Raw genomic sequence first — 12,281 nt, forward strand, 5'->3', positions numbered from 1 at the left:
AGGTTCAAGAGATGAGCATCTTCTATTCCAACCAAGATGGAGAGAATTAGGAAAGCGTTATACGATAAGAGGAGAGGTATCGGTATAGCTGCTGCTGTAGCTACCGGTACATATTTCATCTGCCAATATCTCAGTTCAAAGTTATCCGAGATACAGGATCAATCTGAGAGGGATAGAACAGCAAGGGATACGTGAGTAGCTTATTGTTATTACTGCAGTATCTCATATAATTAGATTGCGTCGTAAGTTCTATCAGACGTTGCAAGACTGCACATTCACGGTTATGGCGTTATTACCGTCGGTTGATAATGAAATAGACAGAGCATTCAAAGTACAAACAATAACAGAAGAACTTAAGGAACGCTCAAAGAGTTCTACTTTATCGAGTTCCGGTGTTATTTCAGAAAAGTCACTCGCACCATCTTCTGATAACGATACAGGAAGCGCACCAGCAATGCAGACAGGCCCATTATCCACAGATTCCTCAGCTTTATCATTTAACGACCAATCAACTACCGCATCGTCAAACGGCGATTCTTCCCCAGATTTACCAAAGAGTCCAAGCAAGATCTCAGAATTGAAGTTAAAATCGAAGAAGGATCTATGGGAAGACCTTAAAGTTGGAACATTTTCTCAGTCAATTACTATTCATTATGCTGTCACTTTACTATCATTGCTTACTCACATTCAGTTGTCACATCTGGGCAGAGAAGCATACGTCGCACAACTGCGCGCTTTAGCTAGATCGAGGGCACCAGTACCATTCGATTCAGTCGATGATAACGATACATACGACAAGACATACTTGAGCTTGACTTGGTGGTTCATCTACACAGGTCTTCCTAGACTTTCTCAACGTGTCAAGGCTGCTGTTGATGAAATCATTGGTCCAGCTACGCTCAGAGATTTAGTTGATGGCGACTCAATCAATGTATGGATCGATCAAGTTAGAAATGCAATTGAAGGTGGTCCTATAGAAGAATTACTTGAGGATTTATTCCCTATGACAGATAAGTCACTTATGGTTACTTTAGACAATAACCATCAGCTGAATACTGGTGAACTCTTCATAGATTTGGTTCAACAAACCCGTGATTCTTTACAGACTGCTGACTTCAAGAAAATACTAAGTGAATGCCTGAATAAGAATTTCTCATCATTATCCGCATCTATATCACAGTTACAGGAGGGTAAATTGGCATCACAATTACCTAAGATTAAGAAACTCGGTCAGAGTTCTTTGCAATCTGTACCAAATGACTTAGTAGAGAACGTTTCCAATTGCGATGACCTTCTCACTTTAGACGCTCTCATTCAGACCAATTATGAGACTTCAATTGACAAGTTCTAATAAGATCTACTTACATTCCAGAGGATACTTCGGCCATGCAGCGGAATGCTGCCGAAATGAGGACGAAACGACAATTTTAAGGCGAATACCATAATTATATGATAATTCTTGTAAATTTTAACACTCGCTGAAACCATTCATGTATATTGTTTAATCCATAGTTTCATAGTTACGAATGAAAATTTTTAACTTTGGAATGTCTACGGAATGCATGAAGAATATACCAAATTTAATCGTCATTTTGTCATTTGAGTCATCTGCATGAAAGATAAGAAGCAGTTTTATTCATTAAATGACGAAGATGCGTCACCAAGACCAAAATCAAAAGGAAAGCAACGTATGAGTAAGTTTTATCTAGGAGGCAAGCAGAATGAACCATGCGATGACGTTGACGATAACACACTCGTCGGTACGTCCACATCCGCCAATCGCAACTCACCACTACGCCAAGTTGGGAGTGAAGATTCAATTCTACAGCTAAAAGCGCACGCTGAGGAAGTTGTATCACATCATGCACAAAGGCTCTCTGAAACAACATTGAGCAATACAAGCAGTACGACATCCAGCGGTGAAAACATTCATCAAGCCAATCATGGAATAGTTGACAACAGGATTGACTCAGATTATTCCACCACAGACGAAGAGGATGCAGCTTTGCCATTACCAGTGACAGCACGTCCGAAGACGTCTATACTAGGAAATCTTCTCGATTTGTATGCTCAAAAGCTCGTCGGACCCGCACAATCGACGCCCCCATCGGTGCAATCTAAATCACCACCAATAGCACCGGCAATACCAGAAGCTGCTAGAATACCATTATCACCACTCAATAGACAAAACAACCAATCTGGAGACACACAGAGAGGTTCGCTAACCAGTCCGACATCAATACCACCAGCAAGAAGCAGATCGAATAGTCTGCCAGATAATAATGTTACATACCCGCCAAAACCGTCGTTAGCATGGCAAAAGAGACGTCGCAGTCAGGGGTTGAGAATAAACTACAGCAATCTGTTTACTGGTGCAAGAGGACCACTCACACCAGTTGATGAAGATACACCCCATAAATCTAGAAGTAGAAGCAGCTCTGTTGATTCTAATACGTCATTTACATCTGTCAACCAAATGCTCAAATCATTCCCGAATCACTCAAACTTTCACAGAGTGATAGATTTCGATGATAATAACGAGAATACTGAGGAGCTCATTGCTTTAGATCAGTTTGCTTTCAAGAAAGGTTTGTCACCAAGACCAAGTGTCGAAAGTAGGCGAGACAGTATAACGAATCCACTACTAAATGAGGAACCATCTGAAACTTTGAATGGTGATGAATTGCCAAAGACTACCAACAACTTTGAAGTAGATTGCATCCATAACATTTCATATTCACTTGAAAGACATGACTTTCTGCTTAGATTAGGTAGAGCATTGATGACTTATGGTGCACCAACACACCGTATTGAAAGTCAACTTATAGCTACTGCCAATTACTTAGATGTGAGCGCATTTCATATCTCCCTTAGACATACTAACGGTCATTAGATATCAGCGTCCTTTTTATACCTCCCTAATATTCTTCTAGTGACGCTATCAGATTATGAAACACATACATGTAAGTATTCTAGCTATACAATGTAAACTGGTTTAATGCAGTACCAGGTGAAAACTTTTACATTAGATCCTCAGGTGGATTAGACCTGTCGAGGCTCAGCAAAACTCACAAGGTATATATGAATGTTGTTAGTGGCAAAATGGATGCAATGGAGGGATCCTTAAGACTCCGTGAAATTGTCAAGAGTGTGAGTGAAAGTGAAACTTCAAGATTCTGCTCACTCAAAACTTAGCCTGACCAATACAACGCCTGGCAGATGGTACTTATCGGTGCTAGTGCTAGTGCAGCCGTCGCTCCAATGGCATTCAGTGCAAGGTGAGCCTATGCGTTTTTATGTTTGTTGATGCTGACTTAGCTAAAGCTTGCTTGATATACCCATTGTTTTCATTCTTGGTGCAATGCTCACTTTCGTGAAAGTAAGCGGTGTCGTCAAACGTGAATCATTTGGTTTCATTCTCGAAATATCCTGCGCATGTTTGATAGCAGTAAGTGTTAAAACGCGAAAATAGATAACTCTAATATGACAGATGGCCGCTAGGGCGCTTTATAAAACCAATTACTTCTGCTTCCAATCCGTGGCAGCCAGTGCAATTGTTTTGATTTTACCAGGATGGATCATTGCTTGTGGAGCACTGGAGTTAGCATCTAGGAATATAGTATCAGGCTCAATACGTGTGGTTTATGCTCTATGTTATTCAATGTTTCTCGGTTTCGCTATATCTATTGGAAGTGATTTCATAAGTGTTTTAGGACCAGAAGCAGATGGTGATCAAAATGATCAACTTGATACAGTCACCTTAAGTGGTACATTTCTACCAAATTCGAGCTTGGGTGATATTTCTAACCCTATGCACGAGGGCAGCTTTACATTTACCAACACTTCTGCACCTGCACATAAGGGTAATGTGGTGTGTATTAGACATCCGGACAATCCATTCTATTTAAAAGCTAGTGAGTTACTTTCTCTTAATATTTCATATACTGACGAACTCCCTAAGTGCCAAAAATATACCTACTGATATGCGCACCAGCTTTTGCAACCTTGTTGTCAATGTACAACCGCGCTGATTGGCGCTCTAAAGAAATGTGGATTGGAGTTTTAATCAGCTGCTCGGGGTATGCATCCAATGTCGCAACGACGATGTTCACACCAGATAGGTCAGACATTATAAGTTCAGTATCAAGCTTCACTGTTGGGTTCCTCGGTAACGCCTATTCAAAAATGTTCAAAAAGTCAGCATTTCCAGTAACAGTTACTGGAATTCTATTGAGTGTACCGTCTGGTATATCAGCTGCAGGTGGTATAGCAATGTCAAATCCAAGCCCCGATAATGAAACTTCATTTAGTAGAGGTTTAGTAATTGGTTTGAGAATGTTTCAAACAGCTGTCGGTATAGTCGTTGGCTTATTCTTATCAACTATTTTCGTTTATAATATTGGAGCCAGACGTGGATTTTTGTTTAGCTTCTAGGGATATTTAATTATAATATTTATTAACTTAGTAACTTTTACGATTGTGTATTCGAGGAATGAAGATGAAATTTTTCGCATCCGTTTGTTTTACTTCCGTAAAACTACTAGACTCGGAAATAATATACAAAATAAGTAAAAAATACATTGAATATTTTATAAGATCTTGTTATTAATGAATATTTATAAAGTAAAACAGTTTGGTGTCCCCTATTTAATCGAAATCAATCTAAAGGAGCCACCCAAGCGCGTAAATCCCCCTTTATAATAACAGTAAAGTTGCGAAAGATACCAAGGAATGTACAAGTTGCTTAAACCTATCGGAAGGATCTGCAGAAAATGTAAGTTACTAGCACGCCAGGAAGCAACTAAAGACTGTAGTATTGAGACCTCTCAGATTATACAAACGAGAGACAAACAACAATATTGACTACATTAGAGTATCTGAAAGTTTTCGTTGTATAGGAACTCTCAGTACTGTTGAATCAAAATTTGACCTGTGGGATGAAAAGCACAACAACACCAATTTACCTAGTTTGACATACTATGAGAGTGTATTAAAGAATTTACAACAATATCATGGAAATGATATAACCTTGCATCATCAATCACCTCAAATAATGGTTCACAGTCGATCAAAACCAATAACGCAAATAATGATGTTACCACTGATGAAGGAATAGCTATGTAGAGATTGTCACAGTATAAAGAATCTTTCATGCGAGAATACACCCCCTCTGGCGATTTAATTACTTTGCAGCTTCTACGTTGATATTTGTTTGAATTTGTAAATATTATTCATTATCGATTTTCAATTTCATAAACACACACACACAATTTAAGTATTTTTGTAAAGCCTAATTAGAAATTCATAATTTTACACCTAATTACAATTTGATCAACAAAGTAAACAGAAGAGAAGAAACATCCAGTGAAATTATCTAGCAATTTCGCATATAAGGTCACCAGCGGAGAGAGAGTCAGATTCGTGAACTACAACTCTGGCAATTTTACCAGACGCAGGCGCACTAATTGAGTTCTCCATCTTCATTGCTGAAATAACAGCTAATGGGTCACCTTCTTTAACTTCTTGACCTTCATGTACTCTCAATTCGATAATGACACCACCCATTGGTGCACCAACTGAACCTGGTTCTCTTGTTGCCTTCTCTCTTTGTACATGATCGACTGCTGCTGAATTGTCCAAGATTGAAACAGCACGAACTTCACCGTTCAATTCGAAGAAGACGTCTCTTACACCCTTTTGTTGGTCAAGTGCACCAACAGCCAACAACTTGATGAGAAGCGTTTTACCTTGGTCGATGGTAACGTTGACTTCTTCACCAATTTGTGGTGGTGCCAAGAAGACTCTAGTTGGGACAGCTGAGAGATCACCATGCTTTTCTACAAAGTTTTGGTACTATTAGGATCGTTAGATTAAATAAAATAGTCAAGATCTCATTTCACTCACTTCCTCGAAGACCTTAGGGTAGAGGCAGTAAGATGATACATCAGCATCGGTGATATGTTTGCCAAATCTTTGAACAAGGTCCTTCTTAACTTGCTTTAAGTCAACTGGAGTCATACCAATACCTGGTCTGCCATCAATACGTGGTTTGTCTCTAATAATCTTAGTTCTCAATGGCTCAGGGAATCCACCAACTGGTTGACCGAGGTAACCTTGGAAGAATTCAATAACTGAGTTAGGGAAGTCAAGCTTGTCAGCTCTCTCCTCAACATCCTTCTTTGAGAGTTGATTTGAAACCATGAATTGAGCAAGATCACCGACAACCTTTGATGAAGGTGTGACCTTAACAATGTTACCACAAAGTTCATTGGCCTCAATGTATTTTTGCTTGATCTCGGTCCATTGTGTACCCAAACCTAATTGTTGTGCTTGGAACATCAAGTTGGTGTATTGACCACCAGGCATCTCGTGATCGAAGACACCAGAGTCAGATGAACGGACATTGGCTTCGAAGCATTGATAGAGAATTCTACATTGAGTCCAGTAGAGATTAAGTGCTTGGATGTCTTCATGACGAATACCAGCACCGAGACCAGTTTGTTCAAGTGCTGAGACAACTGCACCCATTGATGGTTGTGATGTCAAACCAGACATTGAGTCAATAGCAACATCGACAACATCAGCACCTGCTTGAGCACATGCGAGCATGGATGCTGCTGAGATACCAGCTGTGTCATGTGAGTGAACGTGGATTGGAAGCTCTGGGAAGCGTTGACGGATAGCGCCAATGAGCAATGTTGCTGCATGTGGCTTAAGCAAACCAGCCATGTCCTTGATACCGAGTACGTGGATACCACAGTCAACAAGTTCTTGGACGAAGTTGACGTAGTATTCAAGAGTATACTTCTTCTCATTAGGTGAAGCAACATCACCAGTGTAACAGACAGTAGCTTCGACAACACCACCGGCCTTCTTAGCTGCATCAATACCCAACTTCATGTTTTCAATGTAGTTAAGTGAGTCGAAAACACGGAAGATATCGAGACCATTTTCAACGGCCTTCTTTGAGAAGCTGTCGGGCTTGTTAGCATTCATGTAAGATTCCGAAATTGACAAACGTACTCATAGATGACGTTGTCTGGGTATGATGTGTAACCGACACCGTTGGCACCACGAACGAGAGCTTGGAATGGAATGTTTGGAACAAGCTGACGAAGGGTACGGAGTCTTTGCCATGGGTCTTCATAAAGGAAACGCATAGCAACATCAAATGTAGCACCACCCCAACATTCGAGTGAATAGGCGTTTGCAAGTGCATGTGAAGTTTCCTTTGCGATGTTTGCCATATCAACAGTACGCAAACGTGTAGCCAAGAGTGATTGGTGAGCATCTCTCCATGTGGTATCCATAATTAAGCAACCCTTGTAGTCACGGATCGCCTTTGCGAAACCTTCAGGACCCTTCTCAAGGATAACGTTTCTCCAACCAGATGTACATGGCTTGCTAGTGTCATGAGCATCGGCGGAACCATCACGTGAAGGAAGTTTTGGTACGACAATTTCAGACTTCAAACCAGGTTCACCAACTTGACCCTTAATAGATGAACCGTTAACGACAACATCACCGAGGTATGTAAGGAGTTTTTGTGCTCTGTTTTGGGAAGTAACCAACTTGAATAATTCTGGGCTGTCATCGATGAATGTAGTCCACGTGTTACCGGCAACGAAGACTTCGTGGGTGAGCAAACGGAACAAGAATGGGATGTTGGTCTTGACACCACGAATACGGAACTCGACCAATGCACGAAGCATCTTTCTACGAGCAAGGTCATATGATTGACCTCTAACTGAAACCTTGACAAGAAGGGAATCATAGTGAGGGGTGATGACTGCACCAGCGTAACCATTAGAAGCATCCAAACGAATACCGTTACCACCAGCTGATCTGTATACTTCAATCCTACCAGTATCAGGAGCGAAACCGACGGATGGATCTTCGGTCGTAATTCTACACTGGATTGCGGAACCACGCTTTGTGATCTTGTCTTGGGTGAGGCCTAATTGAGCGAGTGAGGCACCGCATGCGATTTGGATTTGTGCGGCTACGATATCAATACCGGTAATTTCTTCAGTGATAGTGTGTTCGACTTGGATACGTGGGTTAATTTCAATGAAGTAGTGTCTACCCATTTGGTCGACAAGGAACTCGGCTGTACCAGCGTTGCGATAACCGATAGCCTTTGCGAGAGTCTTTGCATCATTGAGGATAGAGTTACGTACTTCATCGGAGAGGTTAGGTGCAGGAGCAATTTCTACAACCTTTTGGTGACGACGCTGAACAGAGCAGTCACGCTCGAACAAGTGGATGACGTTACCATGACTATCAGCGAGCAATTGAACCTCAATGTGACGTGGATGGTCAAGGAATCTTTCAACGAACACTGTACCATCACCGAAAGCTGATTTAGCTTCAGAAACAGCTCTACCGAAAGCCTCCTCAAATTCGCCTTGTGATCTGACGACACGCATACCACGGCCACCACCACCCATGGCAGCTTTGATGATAACAGGGAAACCGTACTCTTCAATGAAAGCATTTGCTTGATCATATGAATCGATTGCACCTTTTGTACCAGGTACGACAGGGACGTTGCTCTCCATTGCGAGCTTGCGTGCCTTAGTCTAAGCGAGAATTAACAAAGCAAAAATGCGAATAAAAAAACACGCACCTTGTCACCCAAGCCGTCAATGGCCTCTGGTGTTGGACCAACGAAAGTAATTCCATTCTCTGCACACTTTCTTGCGAACTCGGCGTTCTCAGAAAGGAAACCGTAACCAGGGTGGATGAGATCTACTTTGTGTTCTTTGGCGATTCTAACAATGTCATCTTGGTCTAAGTAAGCGCTGACAGGGGGTTTACCTGCTCCAACTTGGTATGCTTCGTCTGACTTGTAGCGGTGAGAAGACAATCTGTCTTCGTGGGAGTAAATTGATACTGTCTGCATAGAAAGTTCGTGTACGGATCTAATAATTCTGACGGCGATTTCACCTCTGTTTGCGACTAACAGACGCTTTCCTGTGAGCGGCTGTCCTGACTTCTGACGTATGTCATGTATAGACGTAGGGCCAGGCGTAGAGGGTACGCTGCTGGATTCTCTGAATTCTGAGGCGAATGCTGGATTCATAATGTTTGTGAGTGGATGATGGTTGTAAGAAAGAAAGATGGAAGTTCGTCTTATATCGCCGAGGCTCAGTCACAAAAACCGCGAGATGCTGATAAGCGAACTAAAGCGGAAAACAATGTAATATGAATACCGGTAATTTTTTTAAAAGCAATAAGCTACAATAAACCAATCCGGATACTACGGACAGGTATTCTTATCTCTATGGCGGGAAATTACGCGTGTATCACCACAAACAAAACCCGATATATACGCTTCATATGTATACATAGCGAATTACACTCGATTGAAGCGGCAATCGGACCAAAGACCATTAAAATCGCACACTTTGGAGTTCTAGCGGTGTGTTACCGCACTGTATGACCATTGCTAGTGCAACGGTATCTCTCCTATAGGTATTTAATTCGGGCGAATAATCCTATGTAATTTCTCAAGTCTCTAATTTTGTCGAAATAAACGCTCATTGACGATAATGGAAGTTTGAACAATTACATCACAGTCACATTCGCCGAACTATCTCGGTAAAAGTGACCTAAGGGTAGAAAACACGCGTAAATCTCGCCTCTATAGCGGGTTGATTGGTCTTTAGATTGTGATTATAGGGTGGTTACAACGTCATATTTCTTAGCGTCAGACTAACGCAGTAGCGCAGCCAGCCGAATATCTCGTCTTCAAATACCGATATGCTCATTCGCCAAGCATCGAACATTTCTTTGGCGCTATACGTATTTGCATAGATGTTTGACTAGCAGGAATGTATGAGAAGCATTCACGAAGTAACAACGTTTCAAGTTAGTCCAATTATATTACATTTTCCGCAATCCACGTTCCATCCAGGGTTTTTTTACTTTAACCACTATAATGTCATCATTATATTAAACTCTGCGCTACTTTCTAACACGACATTAGAAACCTACAATTATGGATGCCTAAATTGAGTAGAAAACGCTTACAACTGTCCATGTACTTGTCAAAACATTATCGTCAACTTAATGTGCCGTGCAAGTTGGCTTTAGAGGCTAAAAAGATCAACTTGTGCTTCAAATGTTAACGAAAATCAATTTTTTCAACATATCATTCCTGATAATAATGATTCAGTCTTATCGGAATCGTCAAGCCCTTCGAATTATGCTTCCAAGACGTCATCGCGAATGATTTTTTGCGAGTTCCTGTTCTCTAGTTAAATAGCAGGCGGATGCGTTAGCTACTTACTTCAGTTGCTGATTCATCCTCAACTGCTCTTCGAAGGCTCGTGTCCTCTTCATATTCTATAATAACCTACGTTCCTCAATAGTGGAAACTAAGTGATTAATGGTTTTGACTTAGTAATCTTCGGTAGCGTAATACCAAAGCTCCTCGATCGATAATGCCAGCAAGTGTCGACTCACTATCGCTAGCTTAAGCGTCAGAGTATGTCTTTATAACAAATATTTTGCTATCACGGTCTCTTGTTACCTTAGTAGCCATCTTTAAGATTGTTACTGGCGTCACATGTTCGAAGTTTTAGAGGATACTCTTCCATCTCTTCCGTATCGATAATTATATCGCCTGGCAGACTTCATACAAAGTATTGGGATGTCTACATTGATTTATTTATCGTAATGAGTTTGTTTGCAATTGGGGAACTATCAGGGGATATGCTTTTATACTGCTTGATGAGTATTCTCTCTGTATATATTGATTAAGCTATATGAAATTTTGCATTTTTTCATCCTACGACTTTTTTCAAGATGTCTGTAACAGTTGAAGGTAGAAAATAGATACATGGTATATGTAATAAAAAAAGCAAGATATCAAAGTACTGCAAGTTACAGCTAATTACATTCTCTTTGTCGCAAAGTACCCTTGTTGATGACGTCATTTCTATCTCAATCAAGGCTAATTGGGATTTCCTTTGATAAGAGGAACCTAAACCAATTCTTATCTTTCTTAATATCTTCTTTATCTTTCTCTAGTTGCTCTATTTGTGCTTTGAGGATGCTGATTTGGACCCCTTCGTCTATCGATTGCGAGTGTTCGATTGCGTCAAGACGTACATTTATCGCGTCAGTTATTTCTTCGAACTCAGTGTATATACTATCGATATCATTAGCAGCTTCTTCAATATTAATTTTAACTGTATCGAGATCTTTGCCAAAATTTTCAAATCGCTCATTTATGTGAGTGCTAAGCAACTGAGAAACACCTCTCTTCTTGAAGATGGTTGCTTTTTTCTTGAGCTCACCTATAGCAGCTATATTGCGCTTCTGATTTGATTCTATTGTCTTCATTTTGTTACTCATCTGGAGTGTGTGCAGTTGTGTGAATAGGTTGTCATAACCTGCAACTGTCTCTTCGAGGGCTGTGACACGCTTTTGTAACATTTTATCGGTTGTGCCGCGTGTTGTGAGTGTATCCTGGGATAACCGTTCAAATGGAATTGATAATTGTTGTTGCGTTAAGGTGCTAGTAGTTCCAGCATCTTGCTTGTCATGGTTTAACTTTGTTGTCTCCTTATTTGTGACTGTATGAATTTTGTGAATGATATCAGAATCAGTGTCTGATATATTGGCAGCGGCAGAGACAGCTTCACAGACTTTCATTGCCTTATGGGAGCGCTCACCCAGAGATCCCTGTTTGCGTTTCTTTGTAACCGTTTCCTCGGTTGTCTGATCAGCAACGTCTTCACGTGTTGACTGGGTGGCGCTAATTGGTGAGCAAGATCTGGAGTCTGCGATTGAAGGTACGCGTGTTACTTTATTCATTTCCTCGGATGACATAACCATGGTGGATAACAAAAAGCTATTTTACTATACATAGAACGATAACGAGTAATGAAAACAACAATTACTAATATAGCATATTTCATACTAATAATGCTTCATACCTGTAGCGATAGTTTGCCTCACATATCAGCTCGGTTCCCTTGCTGCTGAGAAGAGCCGATCAGATCATGAGCGATGATGATACGCATGCCGTTAGTTATGCAGCTTCTTGAATCCAACTTTTCAGCACTGACCCAAAAATGACGCGTAAATTGAAGTTTGAAGATGCCAACAACTTCATTTGTCTTTGCTCGGCAGACTTTCTGAAACATTAGTTCTAAGCTATTACAACATATTCAGCACGACTTCGGATTCGATGCCAGCAATTTCCTCGGCTTCTGTTGAATCCAACAGTTAGATAACCCGCTAAGTAAACGCTAGTCAAATCTTGGGAA

At 40.8% G+C, this 12,281-nt stretch overlaps 4 protein-coding genes across 4 annotated transcripts; 2 read left to right on the forward strand and 2 right to left on the reverse strand.

Moving 5' to 3' along the window:
* The first annotated feature begins 42 nt into the window (after positions 1–42).
* On the forward strand, positions 43–1,524 carry WALSEDRAFT_56687 (hypothetical protein). Its single transcript, XM_006957033.1, has 2 exons — positions 43–191; positions 235–1,524. Exon 2 carries the CDS (start codon positions 284–286, stop codon positions 1,349–1,351), a length of 1,068 nt encoding a protein of 355 aa, XP_006957095.1. The 5' UTR covers positions 43–191; positions 235–283; the 3' UTR covers positions 1,352–1,524.
* Positions 1,525–2,476: 952 nt separating this feature from the next.
* Positions 2,477–4,434, forward strand: WALSEDRAFT_15825 (DUF1212-domain-containing protein; the record flags this gene model as incomplete). The annotated part of the gene is made up of 7 exons (XM_006956785.1): positions 2,477–2,848; positions 2,894–2,963; positions 3,011–3,150; positions 3,196–3,278; positions 3,325–3,448; positions 3,491–3,914; positions 3,962–4,434. The coding sequence occupies 7 exons, from the start codon at positions 2,477–2,479 to the stop codon at positions 4,432–4,434; spliced, it is 1,686 nt and encodes a 561-aa protein (XP_006956847.1).
* A 936-nt stretch (positions 4,435–5,370) lies between these two features.
* WALSEDRAFT_27737 (pyruvate carboxylase) lies at positions 5,371–9,085 on the reverse strand (the record flags this gene model as incomplete). The annotated part of the gene is made up of 4 exons (XM_006957034.1): positions 5,371–5,853; positions 5,905–6,973; positions 7,024–8,582; positions 8,630–9,085. The coding sequence occupies 4 exons, from the start codon at positions 9,083–9,085 to the stop codon at positions 5,371–5,373; spliced, it is 3,567 nt and encodes a 1,188-aa protein (XP_006957096.1).
* A 302-nt stretch (positions 9,086–9,387) lies between these two features.
* Positions 9,388–11,817, reverse strand: WALSEDRAFT_59754 (hypothetical protein). Its single transcript, XM_006957035.1, has one exon. It carries the CDS (start codon positions 11,662–11,664, stop codon positions 10,951–10,953), a length of 714 nt encoding a protein of 237 aa, XP_006957097.1. The 5' UTR covers positions 11,665–11,817; the 3' UTR covers positions 9,388–10,950.
* Positions 11,818–12,281: the final 464 nt, after the last annotated feature.

Source organism: Wallemia mellicola, assembly GCF_000263375.1.
Source record: "Wallemia mellicola CBS 633.66 unplaced genomic scaffold WALSEscaffold_4, whole genome shotgun sequence".
Taxonomy (NCBI): domain Eukaryota; kingdom Fungi; phylum Basidiomycota; class Wallemiomycetes; order Wallemiales; family Wallemiaceae; genus Wallemia; species Wallemia mellicola.

What these genes read in the sequence shown, in the direction of transcription:
- WALSEDRAFT_56687 (XM_006957033.1), top strand. Translation starts at nt 284, where the DNA reads ATGGCGTTATTACCGTCGGTTGATAATGAAATAGACAGAGCATTCAAA.
- WALSEDRAFT_59754 (XM_006957035.1), bottom strand. Translation starts at nt 11,664, where the DNA reads ATGAAAGTCTGTGAAGCTGTCTCTGCCGCTGCCAATATATCAGACACT.